This window comes from Scyliorhinus canicula, chromosome 23 (assembly GCF_902713615.1).
Source record: "Scyliorhinus canicula chromosome 23, sScyCan1.1, whole genome shotgun sequence".
NCBI classification, from domain to species: domain Eukaryota; kingdom Metazoa; phylum Chordata; class Chondrichthyes; order Carcharhiniformes; family Scyliorhinidae; genus Scyliorhinus; species Scyliorhinus canicula.
The window spans coordinates 11,604,126-11,621,588 of NC_052168.1; the positions used below are offsets into that span (position 1 = coordinate 11,604,126).

At 51.7% G+C, this 17,463-nt stretch overlaps 1 protein-coding gene across 3 annotated transcripts in view; it reads left to right on the plus strand.

Annotated features, from left to right (window-relative positions):
• LOC119956524 (cytohesin-3-like) overlaps nt 1-17,463 on the plus strand; it is a 76,862-nt gene that overhangs the window by 40,711 nt on the left and 18,688 nt on the right. For 2 of the 3 annotated variants that reach the window (XM_038783813.1, XM_038783814.1), the window contains exons 2-5: nt 6,922-7,004; nt 10,603-10,667; nt 11,603-11,669; nt 16,320-16,438. In XM_038783813.1, coding sequence (XP_038639741.1) covers nt 6,922-7,004; nt 10,603-10,667; nt 11,603-11,669; nt 16,320-16,438 — 334 coding nt within the window. Of the gene's footprint in view, nt 1-385; nt 563-6,921; nt 7,005-10,602; nt 10,668-11,602; nt 11,670-16,319; nt 16,439-17,463 lie in introns of those variants that run through there. The other variant, XM_038783812.1, reaches the window with a different exon arrangement.

Sequence of the window (17,463 nt, forward strand, 5' to 3'; positions counted from 1 at the left end):
GTGGGGGAGCCACCTCAGGAGAACAAGATTCTCAGATCTTGTAGAAGGAATGAGCTGTGGCAGGGACGTTTTAACCCGCTGTGAATCAAATCTGTTTCACACATAGAAACTAGTGTCATCTCTGCATAGCTCCGAGATATAAAATACGCATTGAAGACGATCAGGCCCTACAATTGCCCCAGGCACCTCCACCTGCAGGGGGGGGGGGGGGGGGGGGGGGGGGGGACTACAAGAGGAGTTCAGCCAGAATAGGTACTGCAAAGGAAGAGTTAAATGTGCTTCATCACTTCTGAAACAAAAGGCAGAAGAGTGCATCGGTTCCAGGAACTGACGGGGGCAGAGATTGCCAGAGGGGCGGGTTCCTGAATTGGCTGGTGTTTCAAATCGTGCAGCCACCGGCTCTGCTCGCTGCCAGTGCCATTTCTCCAGTGAATGATTGCTTCTCGGAGAGGCCGGGCTCGATCGGACTGCACTGATCCAAACCTGTTACCGGGCTGGATCATACCCGTGGTCAGTCACCACCCGTTTCCTGGACTGCGGCTCGGAGATTGTGACATGCTCAGTAAGTTCCCTGTCGATTTTGGGAATGAAGTGCGCGCAGGAATCAAGTCTTCGAAATAATGTTCAAACTCAGCTGACCAGTGCAGAGAAGCTGTCCCGTTTAGACACTGAAGCAGGATGTTAATGAATTCAATTTTGCGTCTTCCCTCAACAGTGACTTTTGTTGAAGTAGCGATGTGCTGTTTAGGTACAGGGCTCAGTAGAAATGACAAGAGAAAGTTGACAAATTAAGATGAAAGTTTCGCAGATGGGAACTGTTAAAACCTGTTTCGCAGTCATTTGGAAAGTGTGTGTAATCGGCTTCGATTGTTAAATTCCCGAGACTCAGCAGTCAAACTGAATCTGACGTTAGGGAAGGGATCAATGAGTGGAGAGGTCAATGGCCAGGGGGCATAGATTTAAGGGAAGGGGCAGGAGGTTAAGAGGGGGTGTGAAGAAAATCCTTTCACCCAGAGGGTGGTGGGAGTCTGGAACTCACTGCCTGAAAGGGTGGTGGAGGCAGAGACCCTCATAACATTTAAGAAGTATTTAGATGTACACTTGCGATGTCAAGGCTATGGGCCAAGTGCTGGAAAATGGGATTAGAATACTTACACTTATTCGGCGATGGGCCGAAGGGCCTTTTCTGTGCTGTAGACCTCTGTGACTCTATTAGGAGTGAGATCGATGCTCAAAATGGTGTAAGAGCGATTACAAATATGTGGAGCTGTGTTTGTTTTTAACCATGGGATTATTTAAGTTGTCAATCGAAACGAGGAAATCGAACACCAAATGATTTGAAGGTCCGCACGGTGTCCTCAACACAAGTATCCTCCATTTATTGGGGCTGCTTAGTGCACTGGTGAGATGGCTAGCGTATGCTTGGAGATCTTGCCAACAGCGCATTCGTTTGATTCCTGTCCTGGCTGAGGTATAAGGTGGCACGGTGACGCAGTAGTCAGCACGACTTTCTCACAGCGCCAGGTTCCTGGGTTCGATACTGGCCTCGGGTGACTGTCTGTATGGGATTTGCACGTTCTACCCGTGTCTGAGTGGGATTCATCCGGGTGCTCCGGTTTCCACCCCACAGTCCAAAGATGCTCAGGATAGGTGGATTAGAGGGCAGCACGGTGGCACAGTGGGTTAGCACTGCTGTCTCACGGCGCCGGGGTCCCAGGTTCGCTCCCGGCTCTGGATCACTGTCCGTGTAGAGTTTGCACGTTCTCCCCGTGTTTGCGTGGTTTTCGCCCTCAACACCGAAGATGTGCAGGGTAGGTGGATTGGCCACGCTAAAATTGTCCCTTAATTGGAAAAAAATTAATTGGGTACTCTAAATTTATAAATTAAAAGATAGGTGGATTGGCTGTGATAAAATTGCGCCTTTATGTCCAAAGATGTACAGGTTAGGTGGGGTTACGGGGATAGGGTGGGGAGTGGACCTGGGCAGGGTGCTCTTGAAGAGGGTCGGCACAGACTAGATGGGCCAAATTGACTCCTTCTGCACTGTAGGGATTCCACGATTCTATGAGGCAGACTTGGGACCTGCCTCCTCGCCCTGCCCCCCCCCCCCCCCCCCCCACCCCCCCCCCCCCCCCCCACGCCACTCCCCCCGGGAGTGGAAGGCAGTGGCAAACCACCACTGACCAATAATAAAACTGCCAAGGTAAAGCTTTCAGGGGATGAACCGTCACTGGCAATGTGGCAGAGGAGCTGCTCTCAGACAGAACATTCCGGATCATGATGACTGATTTTTTTATTTTTTTATTTTTTTAATTTAGAGTACCCAATTCATTTTTTTTGCAATTAAGGGGCAATTTAGCGCTGCCAATCCACCCACCCTGCGCATATTTGGGTTGTGGGGGTGAAACCCACGCAGACACGGGGAGAATGTGCAAACTCCACACGGACAGTGACCCAGAGCCGGGATCGAACCCGGGACCTCGGTGCTGTGAGGCAGCAGTGCTAACCACTGTGCCACCGTGCTACCCCTGATGACTGATTTATAAGGATGCCTGCCGGTAAACGTTGCAAAATGCTTTTTCCTCATCGGCTACTGATGTTGAAAACGTCATGCTCGGATTGTAGAATCGTGCGGCGCTGAAAGAGGCCGTTCAGCCCGTCCTGCCAGCCCTGGCCCTGTGAGACAGCCATCCAATTAGCCCCACCCCTGTTGTTCCACTATAGCCTTCCAAATTATACACACCCAATCCCCCCATTCAGGCAGCACATTCCTTGAGTAACTTGCACCAATTCTCTTAAATCTATATCCTCTTTTTGTTTTATTCATTCATGGGATGTTGGTTGGGCCAGCATTTATTGCCCATTCCTAATTGCCCCCCCCCCCCCCCCCCCCCCCCCCCCCCCCCCCCCGCCAAGGCCATTTCAGTGTCAACCACATCGCTGTGGGTCTGGAGTCCCACCTAGGTCAGACCTGGTGAGGCCGGCAGATTTCTTTCCCCGAGGGATATTAGTGGCCAGAAGGGTGCTGGCGACAATGGTGTAGGGGTAGGTTGCCGGGGCTGGAGAAGTGAAGAGACGAGGAGAGATTGGATAGAGAGGGGTTATTTTCCTTGGAGCAAAGGCGGCTGAGGGGGTGACTCGATTTGAAGTGTCCAAAATTATGAGGGAAAGAGATCGAGTGGACAGGATAAAATTGTTTCCCCTGGTAGAGAATTCTAGAACCAGGGGACATAGATTCAAGATAAGCGGCAGAAGGTGTAGAGGGGATACGAGGAAGAATGTTTTTTACGCAGGGTAGTGGGAGCCTGGAATTCACTGCCCGAGTTGGTGGTGGAGGCAGAGGCCCTAAAGGCTTTTAAAACGTACCTGGATCAGCACCTTCAGTGCTCGAAGCTACAGGGCTATGGACCGAGTGTAGGAGGGAGGGATTAGGAAGAGTACCTGGGTGTCCTTGGGCTGGCATGGACAAGATGGGTTGAATGGCCTCTTTCTGTTCTGTAACGTTTCTATGGTTTTATGGTTCTAGGGCAGCACGATAGCACAAGTGGATAGCGCTGTGGCTTCACTGCGCCAGGGTCCCAGGTTCGATTCCCGGCTGGGTCACTGTCTGTGCGGAGTCTGCACGTTCTCCCCGTGTGTGCGTGGGTTTCCTCCGGGTGCTCAAGCTTCCTCCCGCAGTCCAAAGATGTGCGGGTTAGGTGGATTGGCCATGGCTAAATTACCCTTAATGACCAAAAAGGTTAGGAGGGGTGATTGGGTTACGGGGATAGGGTGGAAGTGAGGGCTTAAGTAGGTCGGTGCAGACTCAATGGGCTGAATGGCCTCCTTCTGCACTGTATGTTCTGTGTTCTATGATATCAGCATGGATAGAGGATTGGTTAGCTAACAGGAAACGGAGAGTAGGCATAAATGGATGATTTTCGGGTTGCCAAGTGAAGTGCATCGGAACGCTTGCCTTCATTGGGCGAGGCATAGAGTATAAAAACTGGCAAGTCATGCTGCACTTTTATAGAACCTTGGTAGGCCGCACTTGGAATATTGCGCACAATTCTGGTCGCCTCACTACCAGAAGGATGTGGAGGCTTTGGATAGGGTGCAGAGGTTTACCAGGATGTTGCCTGGTATGGAGGGTGTTAGCTAAGTGGAGAGGCTGAATACACTCGGACTGTTTTCATTAGAAAGACGGAGGTTGAGGGACGACCTGATAGAGGTCTACAAGATTATGAGGGGCATGGGTAGAGTGGATGGGCAGGCACTCTTTCCCAGGGTAGAGGGGTCAGTCACCAGGGGGCAAAGGTTTAAGGTCCGTAGGGCAAAGGAGATGTGCAAGGCAGGTTTTTTACACAGAGGGTGGTGAGTGCCTGGAACACGTTGCCAGGGGAGGTTGTGGAAGCAGATACATTAACGGCGTTCAAAAGGCATCTTGACAAACACATGGATAGGATGGGTAGAGAGGGATACGGCACAAGGAAATGCTGAGGGTTTTGGCATCATAACCAGTACAGGCTTGGAGGGCCGAAGGGCCTGTTGCTGTGCTCTATTGTTCTTTGTATCAGCAATCAGTGGCTTGGGGCGCATCTGTTTACAATCTGCATCAATGACTTGTATGAAGGGACTGAATGTATGGTTGCTGATGACACAAAGATAAAAAAAGTAGGTCGCGTAGAGGACATCGATGACAAAGTGAGTTAGCAAAACGTTTAGCAGATACAGCAGAATGATAATCTTTATTATTGTCAGAAGTAGGCTTACATTAACACTGCAGTGAAGTTACAGTGAAAAGCCCCTAGTCGCCACATTCCAGCGCCTGTTCGGGTACACCGAGGGAGAATTCAGACTGTCCAATTCACCTAACAAGCACGTCTTTCGGGACCTGTGGGAGGAAACCGGAGCACCCGGGGGAAACCCACGCAGACACGGGGAGAACGTGCAGACTCCGCACAGACAGTGACCCAAGCCGGGAATCGAACCTGGGACCCTGGTAGCTGTGAAGCAACAGTGCTAACCATGTGCTGCTGTGCCGCCCAATGTGGGAAACTGTGAACTTGTCCACTTGGGCAGGAAGACCAGGAAACTAGTTTATTGTCTAATTGGAGAGAGTTTACAGAACACTGACGTACAGAGGGATCTCGGTATCCCAGTGCTTGAATCACTGAAGGTTCGTACGCAGGTGATCAGGAACGAAAATGGAATGTTGTGGTTTATTGCAAGTGTAATGGATTATAAAAGTAGACGTGTGGACCGGCGTGAGCCACTCCAGCATCAATGGGCCTCCAGGCCCAGGTATTCACCCCTTCCTCGGGGGGTAGCATGGCGCCGGAGTGGTGTCCGCTGCTTTGGCGCTCGAAAGCCGGCGCACCACGGCCGGCGCGAGTAATATGGCGGAGCCCTACAGGGGCCCGGCGCAGAGCAAAATAGCCCCCCCCCCTTCCCCCACGGAATTAGCCCACCGGCTGATCGGTAGGCCCTGATCATGGGCCGGGCCACCGTGGAGCCCCCCCCCCAACCAGGACGGCCCCCGCAGCCAGAACTTTGAGGTCCCACCGGGTGGGACCATACTAACCCCACGCCGGCGAGACTCGGCCGAACCCGGCGGGCACTCAGCCGATACTCCGACCTGGCGGAGGATCGGAGAATCCCACCCAGAATCCCTACAGTGCGGAAGGAGGCCATTCGGCCCATTGAGTCTGCACCTGTGTTGTTCCCCACTCCTGGTACCATGTGCTGTTCCTTGCGTCTTAATAAAGCTCTTAGTCTCAAAGGTGGAGAAGCTGCTTTATTGTGAATTTGTTCTCTCTTCAGATCCTAACCTACGGCTACCTCAAATGCTACCTGCCTGTGTCTGTGTCCTGCTACGAGTTCTGCCTTCCGTGAAGTGTGTCCTCACTTCCTGTCCCTGTGTATTTATAGCACTCCAGTGCTCCCTCTAGTGCTTGCTCAGTTGTATTGCATCTACTCAGATCTACAATCACCACACACCGACCCTCTGAAAGGTCTACTTCCCCATCCTATCCCTGTAACCCCATAACACCACCTAACCTACAAACCTTTGGGCTGAAGGAGCAATTTAGCACGGTCAATGCACCTGACCTGCACATCTTTGGACTGTGGGAGGAAACTGGAGAACCCGGAGGAAACCCACGCAGACAGACGGAGGACGTGCAAACTCCACACAGACAGTCAGCCAAGAATTGATAAAAGCTGGAATCTGAACCGAAAGAGAAAATGCTGGAAAATCTCAGCAGGTCTGGCAGCATCTGTAGGGAGAGAAAAGAGCTAATGTTTCGAGCCCGATGACTCTTTGTCAAAGCACTCACACCCTGCCTCTTTGCACAGACAGACATCTAGAGAGTTAGACAGGGTTGATCAGCAGCATCACACCCCAGCACGTGGCTTAGAGCAGGCTGGTACAGTTAGACTGAGTTACTACAGTTAGATTAGCAGAGAGTCGAACTCATTTGAGAACTGTGTTAATAGTTCAATAAACACGTTGAGCTAATTTCAGAATCTGGAGTATCCTTTAGTTGAGACTGCATCAAGTAGCAGCCTGTGTTATCCGAAGCAGCAGAACCCAACAGACTCGATGGGCCAAATGGCCTCCTTCTGCACTGTAAATTCTATGATCCCATGACGTCACTCCCCACCCTGACTTGGAAATGTGTCGGTCGCTGGGTCCATATCCTGCAACTCCCTCCCTAACAGCACTTTAGGTGTACCTACAGGATAGGGGGCGCAGTGGGTTCAAGGAGGTGGCTCACCACCACCTTCTCAAAGGGCAATTTGGGATGGGCAGCAAATGCTGGGCCCGGCCAGCGTCCGCCCCACATCCTAGGAGCAAATGACAGGATGTAAAGCTGAGTAATGAAAGGCACATTTCACGTGGGTAATATCTAATTGTAACACCCTGCTTCCCTCCCCCAGAATTCTCCCACCTCAAGCCAGAGGAACGAGAAGAGATCCAGAGGGTCCGTGAACACAAGGAAGAGCTTCAGAAAGACATTCAGGTGGGATGTAAATGCCTGGGGCTGGATTCGCTGCTTTTGAGCCGAAGTGCGGGGGATCTGGGGCGTTTTACGTCGAAACAAGCCGCGGCGACCCCTCACCAATCCTGCGAACCGATGAGGGACTTATAGCCGCGCTGCGTAAAACTCCGGGCTCCCACGATAAAAACGCCTGGGGACTGGCTGGGTCTGTGCCTGTGTATGCGCTCGTGGTCGTGCAGTAAAACATGGCGCCGGCCGTTCGCGGACCCCGACCTGCCAGATAGTGCCCCCTGCCCCCCCCCCTCTCCCCCCCCACCACCAGCCCCCCTAGCCTTCGCGGAAGCCCCCTCACCCCGGCCAGCAGCCGTTGGCGGAACTGGACGCAGTCCGAAGCCGCCACGCAGGCTTCCCGACCGCTGAGACGACACGCCAACCGCGTGTTGGGTCGGGAACTCGGCCCATCGTGGGGGGGGGGGGGGGGGGGGGGTGGGGACATCGGGGGAGGGCCCTTGAGGTGAGGCGTTAAGGCCCTCTCAACGGCGTGTGGCGTGCGGCGAGATGACGCCGTTCCGGAGGGGGTGGAGTGTACAAAATCCGCGTCAGCAGGCGCCAGCCCCGATTTCGCAGTCAAAGGGGATTCCCTGCCCGATCGGCAATTGTGAAATTGGCGTCGGGAAATGATGAATCCCAGCCCCTGGAACAGAGTCTTAGTGCTCTGACTGAGGCACATGGCCAGAATCTATATTACACACCTCTAGCTGACGTACATAATGAGCCCTTCCCAACTTTAACATCACTTAGTTTTCCGTTTGGAGTTTGTCCAAAAAATATACTTTGGAAAAGTACGTTACTTAACAGTTCAAGTTTGACATGACAAAAAACTGTGCTTGAGGTGCCTCATTACACTTACAATGGCATAGAGCCAAGACTGCAGAGGGCACGGAAAGTCTGCAGAGGGATATAGATAGTTTAAGTGAGTGGGCAAGGGTCTGGCAGATGGAGTTCAATGTTGGTAAATGTGGGGACATCAATTTTGGAAGGAATAACAGCAAAATGGACTATTATTTAAATGGTTACAGCCAAATGGACTATTATGGTAAACAATTGCTGCTGAGCAGAGGGACCTGGGTGGCCTTGTGGCATGAATCGCAAAAAGTTGGTGTGCAGCTGCAGCAGGTAATTAAGAAGGCAAATGGAATTTTGTCCTTCATTGCTAGAGGGATGGAGTTTAAAAGCAGGGAGGTTATGTTGCGGCTGTATAGGGTGCTGGTGAGGCCACACCTGGAGTACTGAGTACAGTTTTGATCTCCTTACCTGAGAAAGGATGTACTGGCACTGGAGAGTGTGCAGAGGAGATTCATTAGGTTGAATCCGGAGTTGAGAGGATTGGCTTATGAGGAGCGACTCAGTAGATTGGGACTACACTCATTGGAGTTTAGAAGGGGAGATCTTATAGAAACCTATAAAATTATGAAGGGAATAGATAGGATAGAAGCAGGAGCTTGTTTCCACTGGCAGTGAAACTAGAAAAAGGGGGCGTAGCCTCAAAATAAGGAGAAGCAAATTTAGGACTGAGTTGAGGAGGAACTTCTTAACCCAAAGGGTCATGAATCTGTGGAATTCCTTGCCCATTGAAGCAGTTGAGGCTACTTCGTTAAATGCTTTTAAGTCAAAGATAGATCGATTTTTGAACAGTGAAGGAATTAAGGGTTATGGTGAGCGGGCGGTTAAGTGGAGCTGAGTCCACAAAACGATCAGCCACGATCTCATTGAATGGCGGAGCAGGCTCGAGGGGCCAGATGGGGACTCCTGCTCCTAGTTCTTATGTTCTTATGATATTTACAATTGTTTCATGTTAAACATTATCGACTGCACGTTCCAAGGGTTCCATCTCTCAGTGTACATCCCCATGGCTGGGGGTTGCCTTAGACTGTGGCCATTCTACACCAAGAGCAGCCTCAAGTGTACATTCCACCCTCAGCATGATGGTCCTTAGTGTGCGCCAGTCTGCAACACTCGGTCGCGGCCAACTCTTCGCACTGGAAGACCAACAGTATTTCCTCTCCTGAAGGAGCATCAATGAGCCATTTGGGATTCCACAATAATCGACGGTCCAGCGTCATTCCCGATGCGCCACCGTTTCCGCCAGCGTCTGGATAGACGAAGGTTCACAACCTGCCTGCCCTGCAGGTGGGGTCCATTCCCAGGACAATCGCCTGGAACTCAACCCCTTGTTTAAAAGCAAGTTAACCCTCACCCTCTGAACCTCGGTCTCATTTTGACTCGCCTGAGGAAATCCTGTGGCTAACCAGCGAAAATAAGAAGATTCCGAGTGACTGGAGGGCTCGGCCATTGTGACCAATGCTGCTATTCCATTCGGTCCCAGGTTCGATCCTGGCTCCGGCTGAGGGGCAGCACGGTAGCATGGTGGTTAGCATAAATGCTTCACAGCTCCAGGGTCCCAGGTTCAATTCCCGGCTGGGTCACTGTCTGTGTGGAGTCTGCACGTCCTCCCCCTGTGTGCGTGGGTTTCCTCCGGCTGCTCCGGTTTCCTCCCACAGTCCAAAGATGTGCGGGTTAGGTGGATTGGCCATGCTAAATTGCCCGTAGTGTCCTAATAAAAAGTAAGGTTAAGGGGGGGTTGTTGGGTTACGGGCATAGGGTGGATACGTGGGTTTGAGTAGGGTGATCATGGCTCGGCACAACATTGAGGGCCGAAGGGCCTGTTCTGTGCTGTACTGTTCTATGTTCTATATTCTGCGTGGGTTTGGCCCCCCACAACCCAAAGATGTGCAGGGTAGTTGGATTGGCCACGCTAAATTGCCCCTTAATTGGAAAATAAATGAATTGACTCTAAATGTATTAAAAAAAAACATTGGTTTCCACAAACGTGGACTAAGTGTAACAGCACCTTGGGGGGGTGGGGGGGGGGGTGTCTCCCAGGCCATTAGAGACCCCGCGGGTGGTCGGGCTCCGGGCAGGGTGGTACCCTGGCAGTCCTGCTGGCACCCGGGCACCTTGAGACTGGCAGCCTGGCACCTTGGCACTGGCACCCTGGCAGGGCAACCCGGGCATTTCCAGGGCGTCTGGTGGACATGCAAGGCTGGCATGGGGCACTGCCAGGGTGCCAGGCTGGCTGTGCCAAGGTGCCCACATGCCAGGTAGCCCGTGCCAGGGATCAGGCCCGGGGGTGCCTTTCCCTTAAGAGGTGGGGTGAGGGACTGTCTCCCTTACTGGGACGTTGGGTCTAGAGGGAAGAGTCTGGAGGCTGAGGTGGGTTGAAAGATTTGGCCGGCAATTAAAATTGGCGCCCCGGTACGCAAATACTGCGAGAAATGAGGTAAGTGAAACTCAGTGGGGCATTCCTCTCCAAGGCCAACACAAAATGGCAAAGTCCCGTTAAATAGCAGTGTCATTACACCCCGCTAAATCCGCCCAAATCGGGACTCTGTTTTTGTCCCATTAAATCGCGCCCCATGGCTGAGATGCCCCTCAGCTCCATCTCCCGGCTTAAGCTTCACATCCTCCCACCAAACCAAAATAACCCCTCGGCTGAATTTCCTTTCTGCCGGAATCTTCCTCTGACTCTTTTTGCTGACTGTGAACTATCTCTTTGCAGAGGTTGAAGATGGAAATTGCCGAAGTTATCACTGAGCTGGAGAACTTTAGCTACAGAGAGGAGAGGTGAGGAGTGAACAATTACTGACCATCCCCAAATCATCGGGTAAATCAGCCCCGTAATGACTCTCAACGTGAAGGGTCCCCAAGTGGTCCACCTGATACCGTGGCCTGAGCCAACGTAGGGCAGCAGGAATTGTTGATGAAGACACTAAACAAGTTCCACCTAATTCACCTCGGATAGAACGATATTGGAAACATTGGCTGATTACAGCGGGCAGGAGGCACAGTGGTTAGCACGGCTCCCTCACAGCGCCAAGGACCTCGGTTCGATTCCCCGCTGGGCCATTGTCTGTGCGGAGTCTGCACGTTCTCCCCGTGTCTGCCTGGGTTTCCTCCGGGTGCTCCGGTTTCCTACCACAGTCCAAAGATGTGCAGGTTAGGAGGATCGGCCATGCTAAATAGCTCATCGTGTCCAAAGGTCCGGTGGGGTTACGGGGATAGGGCGGCTGAGTGGGCCTGGGTAGGGTGCTCTTACAAAGGGCCGGTGCAGATTCGATGGGCCAAATGGCCTCCTTCTGCACTGTAGGGATTCTATGAATCTCCAACAGTCCGTCTACGAGCGGATGTGGGGCTATAGTTAGTGTAAGGACTGGAAGCAATTAGATTAGTGACTTGTTCGAAAGATAATGCGCCCTGGGCTGATATAGGAGGTCAGGAAGGAAGTAGAACACATGTCCATTAGTCAAGTGCCCTTGAGAAGGGGGTGGTGTTGAGCGGGGTCTCAAAACCGCTGCAGTTCCAGCTGGTTAATTGTGAAAAATCGCCTCCGCTGCTCACTTTTGTTGTTTGAAATGTGTGAAGTAACAAAGTAGCACACTTCACGTGAGCCAACCTTTCTTGTTTTTGCTCCAAGGTGGCTTTTCTTGGAACGAGATCCCGGTTCGTACCCAAGCTTAGCGTTCCCTCCTTAATGAGCTCTCCCTCTCTTTTCACTTCAGCCTAGCGGCCGAGAGAAACAAACAGATGTCGGCGGGAAAAAAGAAGTTCAACATGGATCCTAAAAAGGTACTGGTTATCCCTTCCGGATTCCCACTGCCCCATCCTCCCTGCCCCTGTCCAGAGGTGATGGCGCAGTGGGCGAGTATTCCAGAGACCCGGGTAAACCTCTAGAGACCAGGGGCGCGATTCTCCGACCCCCACGCCTGGTGGGAGAATCGCGGGAGTGCCGGGCGATTCCCGCCACGCCGCCCTGGCACCCGCACGTGATCCTCCCACCCACCCCCCCCCCCCCAAAACGGCGTGCCGAGTTTTACGACAGGCCGCTCGGAGAATCGCCGCTTGCCATTTCTAACAAACGAGCGCCGATTCTCCGGCCCGCATTGGTCGAGCGGCCTGCCCAATCCGACCGGTTCAGACCGGCGCCAACCACACCTGGTCGCTGCCGGCGTGAACAGCGTGCGACCGCTGCGTGTGCGGCCTGTGATGGGGGGAGGGAGGATCGAGCTCCAGGGGGGGTGCTCAGGAGGGGTCTGGCCCGCGATCGGTGCCCACCGATCGGCGGGCCGGCGTCTCTAAAGGACGCACTCTTTTTCCTCTGCCGCCCCACAAGATCACTCCTCCATGTCTTGCGGGGCGCCCGCGAGGAGGACGGTAACCGTGCATGCGCGGGTTGGCGCCGGCCAATCTGCGCATGCGCGGGTGACATAATTTAAACGCTGCCGGCCGCGTAATTTACGTGGCGCCGCTTTGACGCGGCGTCAAGGCCCGGCGTGCGAAATTGACGCGCCGCCGCACCTCGCCCCCTGGGGGTGGGAGAATAGGGAGCGAGGAGCGACCTCCGACGCCGGAGTGAAACACTCCGGTTTTCACTCCGGCATCGGCACGTAGTCTCCCGTTGGGAGAATCGCGCCCCAGCTTTCGAATCGTACCACAGCCGTTGCTGACATTTCAATGTGGTTTATTTTTTAAAATGCGGAATTAAAAGTCTAATTTAAGAGAGCGATGAGGAGGAATTTCTTCTCTCTGAGGATGGTGAGTCTGTGCAGTTCTGTGGAGGCTGCAACGTTCCGTATGTTCGTGGCTGAGAGGGACAGATTTTTACTCCGTGAGGGAATCAAAGGTTACAGGGGGGGAAGGCGGGAACGTGGAGTTGAGGATTATAATAACAATCGCTTATTGTCACGAGTAGGCTTCAAATGAAGTCACTGTGAAAAGCCCCTAGTCGCCACATTCCGGCGCCTGTTCGGAGAGGCTGTTACGGGAATCGAACCGCGCTGCTGGCCTGCTTTCAAAGCCAGCGATTTAGCCCAGTGAGCAAAACCAGCCCCTCACCAAGGGACTGAAAAGTAAAACCACATTTTTTTGGTTTTGTCCTGTGCCGGGAAATAGTTCAACGTCGACTAGCTCAAGCGCATCAACCTGACCACTCACAATAACGACGCGCATTCATGTAGCCACCTTTAAATGTAGTAACTTCTTCCACCGTCCCCCAACACACACTTCATAAGGAGCATAAAGAGGCACAAAATGACACCGAGTCAAGGGAAGGCCTTAAAACACCTTTTTTTTTTCTTTCTTTCACGGGATGTGGGCCTCGTTGGCTGGGCCAACATTTGTTGCCCATCCCTAATTGCCCTTTACAGAGGGGGCGGGAGGACAGAGAGAGACGAAAGTCTTTGGAGGTGACATCCCGGAATTTGGGGCCTAGATGATTGAAGGTTCGATGACTTATGGTAGGCTGAAGAATGGGGGGGTCGCGCAAGAGACTAGAATTGGAGGAACGGGATGTTTTGGGAAGGAGGTTTCAGAGATAAACCATCCTTCAGATCTGAGGAACCATTAATGGGTAACTCGAATGTTTTTTTTTTGCCAAAGTGAGGGTGGTCCAGACGATTATTGGACAGCGGATTCCTCTCTCAACTGTCTGGGCCAGCCGAGGATGGGATAAAGCTAGAGGAGTGGGATAGAATGCTCTCTCAGAGTGCCGGTGCAGATCCGATGGGCTGAATGGCCTCGCTCCCTCCCGTAAAGATTCCGTGCTTCTGGGAAAGGGCAAAATGTGGTGGTTTATTATTAATTTAGGTAATAAGCTGTCGAACCGCTTGGGTTCCTCCGGTTGAAGGGCACAGTGGTTAGCACTGTTGCTTCATAGCTCCAGGGTCCCGGGTTCGATTCACGGCTTGGGTCGCTGTCTGTGCGGAGTCTGCACGTTCTCCCCGTGTCTGCGCGGGTTTCCTCCGGGCGCTCCGGTTTCCTCCCACAAGTCCCGAAAGACCCGCTGGTTGGGCGAATTGGACATTCTGAATTCTCCCTCAGTGTATCCGGACAGGGGCTGGAATGTGGCAACGAGGGGATTTTCACAGTAACTTCATTGCCGTGTTAATGTAAGCCTACTTGTGACAATAAAGATTATAAAAGATACAGCGAAACTTCGCAAAACAAACAACGCAGACACGGGGAGAGGTTTGTAGAGGTTCAGACACGCTGGAGAGAGAGAGCAAAGGTGAATCACGCTATTCAAACGCTCTTATTTCGTGCAGCTCATTGTGTGGGCAGTAAGTAACGCTGAAAAACCACAGGAAACAAAGATGCTCGTAAGAAATACCAAAATCTATTCTAAACCTGAAGGTTGATGAATTGATATCCTGTGCAACCGCTGTTTGATCTTAGAAATTTTTTTTTTAATCCTTTGATGATACAAGTGACTGTTTTTACCTTTGGCTGTACAAACGTAGGAAAATGATGATCAGGTAGGATTAGTTGTTATTCTAATTCCTCTCCCGCCCATACATGGTGGCACAGTGGTTAGCACTGCTGCCTCACAGAGCCAGGGACCCGGGTTCGATTCCAGCCTCCCGTGACTGTGTGGAGTTTGCACGTTCTCCCCGTGTCTGCGTGGGCTTCCTCCGGGTGCTTCGGTTTCCTCCCACAGTCCAAAGACGTGCAGGTTAGGTGGATTGGCCGTGCTAAATTGTCCCTTAGCGTCCAAAAAAGGTTATGGGGATAGGGTGGGGGAGTGGGATGCTTCTTCAGATGTTTCGTGCAGACTCGATGGGCCGAATGGCCTCCTTCTACACTATGGTGCCTGGGACGTCATGATTACACACTTTGCATCTTGTCTGCAGCTCCAACCCCTGGGAGAGCCATTGAACAAAAAAAAAACAAGACGAAGTCGGGAGGAAACAATTGGGGAAAAATTCACCTCCGAACACCTTAAGCGATCGAAACCAATCCTGGGAATCGGGTCGACCACGTTCACGTCCACTGGGAATTTGCTTACATTTCCTAGGATGTAATCGCAACCCCCGCCTCGAACCAGTCCCACACTCTTGAGTTTGTGCTGAGTGTCAGCACAGACTGTGCGAGATGCTAACTTATTCCGATATCCCACAATTCTCTGGGAAATGAAGAAGTGCCCAACATCCCGACCTTTGCGTCTCTTTCGTGCACAATCCCTGGCCGTGCCCAAACTGTCGGGCTGTTTAGCACAGACCTAAATCGCTGGCTTTGAAAGCAGACCAAGGCAGGCCAGCAGCACGGTTCGATTCCCGTAACAGCCTCCCCGAACAGGCGCCGGAATGTGGTGACTAGGGGCTTTTCACAGCAACTTCACTGAAGCCTACTCGTGACAATAAGCGATTTTCATTTCATTTCATTTCTTTAACGGCGGGCATGCAATCCAGCCTACGGTGGATTGCATGCCCATGATTGGTGCAGGGGTGGTCCGGGGGTGGCGAGGGGGGTTACAGGGGGGGGCACTATCTGGCAGGTTGAGTCCGCGAGTGGCCGGCGCCGTGCGCATAAGCAGTCACGGACCCGGCCATTCTGCATCCATATCTGCAGGTAAAGCTGGGCGCTTTGCACGACGCAGCTGCTAGACCAGGGGTGGCAAACTTTTCCGTGCAAGGGCCACATTCAGAAATTCACAATTTTAAAGGGCCGCATAGTATATTGAGTAAAATAATTAATATTTAAAATAGCCAAAATAAAAGGTTTTTTAAAAAAAGCAATAATTTTTATTAATTAATATTTTAAAGTAGAAACTTTACATGAAACACATTTATTTGAAAAACAAAGTAACTCAGTTTAAAGAAAAAAAAGCAATTAATTTTTATTAATTAATATTTTAAAGTAGAAACTTCACATGAAACACATGTGCCGAGTAATGATCACTCTACTCAAGTCAATGTATCCACCCTATACCAGTAACCCAACAGTCCCCCCATTAACCTTAAAATAAAAATAAAAAATAAAAAATAATTAAAAAAATAAAAAATTTTAAAAAAATTATTTTTTATTTTTTATGACTTGATCTTGGTGGGCCGCATAAAGACCTTTGGTGGGCCGCATGCGGCCCGCGGGCCGTAGTTTTCCCACCCCTGTGCTAGACCCTCACCAGACGGAACATCGGTGCGGGGGCGGCGCCCACCTATTGGTCGTAAGACGCAAAATCGGAGAATCCAGCCCCTGGTCAGCTACGCTTGATGTGGCATAGCGCCCCTCAAGGTATAAGGCCCTGTCGACAGACTATTCCGGGAATCACTGGCTATGGAAAACAGAGGAAAGTCTGTCTTAGCGCCCCACTAGGTGCAGGAAGAGAATTGCAATTGGATCTTCTCTGCTAGACTCAGACGGGTGTTGTGGTGAAAGTGCACGAGGTTACGACTGCTATAAACCTGAAGCTCTGATAACAACCGGCTTTTTCCATTGCTCTAGGGTATAGAGCACCTGATACAGAACAAGTTGCTGAGTTCAAAGGAAGAGGAGATTGCCAAGTTCCTGTACAAGGGAGAAGGTCTACATAAAACAGCCATTGGAGACTATCTCGGGCAGAGGTGAGATCCAATGGGATTAATCGGATTTAGCATCTGTGGAGCGCGACCCAGTACATATTCTCTCTGAAAGCTGAAGTGGGGGGAATAGAAAGAACGTGCATCTGTCAAGCGCTCTTCGTCAACCAAAGTCTTCAAGCCTACAAAATACTTTTTAAGATGTCGTCGAGTTGAAGCGTAAGAAATGTGGCAGCAAATGTGGCACACAGCAAACTCCCTGCACACAGCATTGCGTGAATGAGCGACTGACCTGTTTTTTACTGTTGGTCGAGGGATAAATATTCTTGAGTGGCAATTGCTCGGCCATTTCAGAGGGGGCAGTTATGAGTCAGCCACGCCGCTGTGGGTCTGGAGTCAAGTTTACATCAGAGGAGGTGGCATGGTTGCTGGATTAGTAATCCAGAAACCCAGGAGAATGATCTGGGGACCCGGATTCGAATCCCACCACGGCAGGCGATGGCATTTAAACTCAATAAAATATCTGGAATTAAAAGTGACCATTGGCGATTGTCGTGTAAAAAAAGACATCTGGCAGCACGGTAGCATAGTGGTTAGCACAATTGCTTCACAGCTCCAGCGTCCCAGGTTCGATTCCCGACTTGGGTCACTGTCTGTGCGGAGTCTGCGCGTTCTCTCTGTGTGTGCGTGGGTTTCCTCCGGGTGCTCCGGTTTCATCCCACAAGTCCCGAAAGATGTGCAGGTTAGGTGGATTGGCCATGCTAAAATTGCCCCTGGTGTCCAAAATTGTCCTCAGTGTTGGGTGGGGTTACTGGGTCATGGGGATAGGGTGGACGTGTGGGCTTGGGTAGGGTGCTCTTTCCAAGAGCCGGTGCGGACTCGATGGGCCATCGAATCTGCACCGGCTCCTGGAAAGAGCACCCTACCCAAGGTCAACACCTCCACCCTATCCCCATAACCCAGTAACCCCAACCAACACTAAGGGCAATTTTGGACACTAAGGGCAATTTATTATGGCCAATCCTCCTAACCTGCACATCTTTGGACTGTGGGAGGAAACCGGAGCGCCC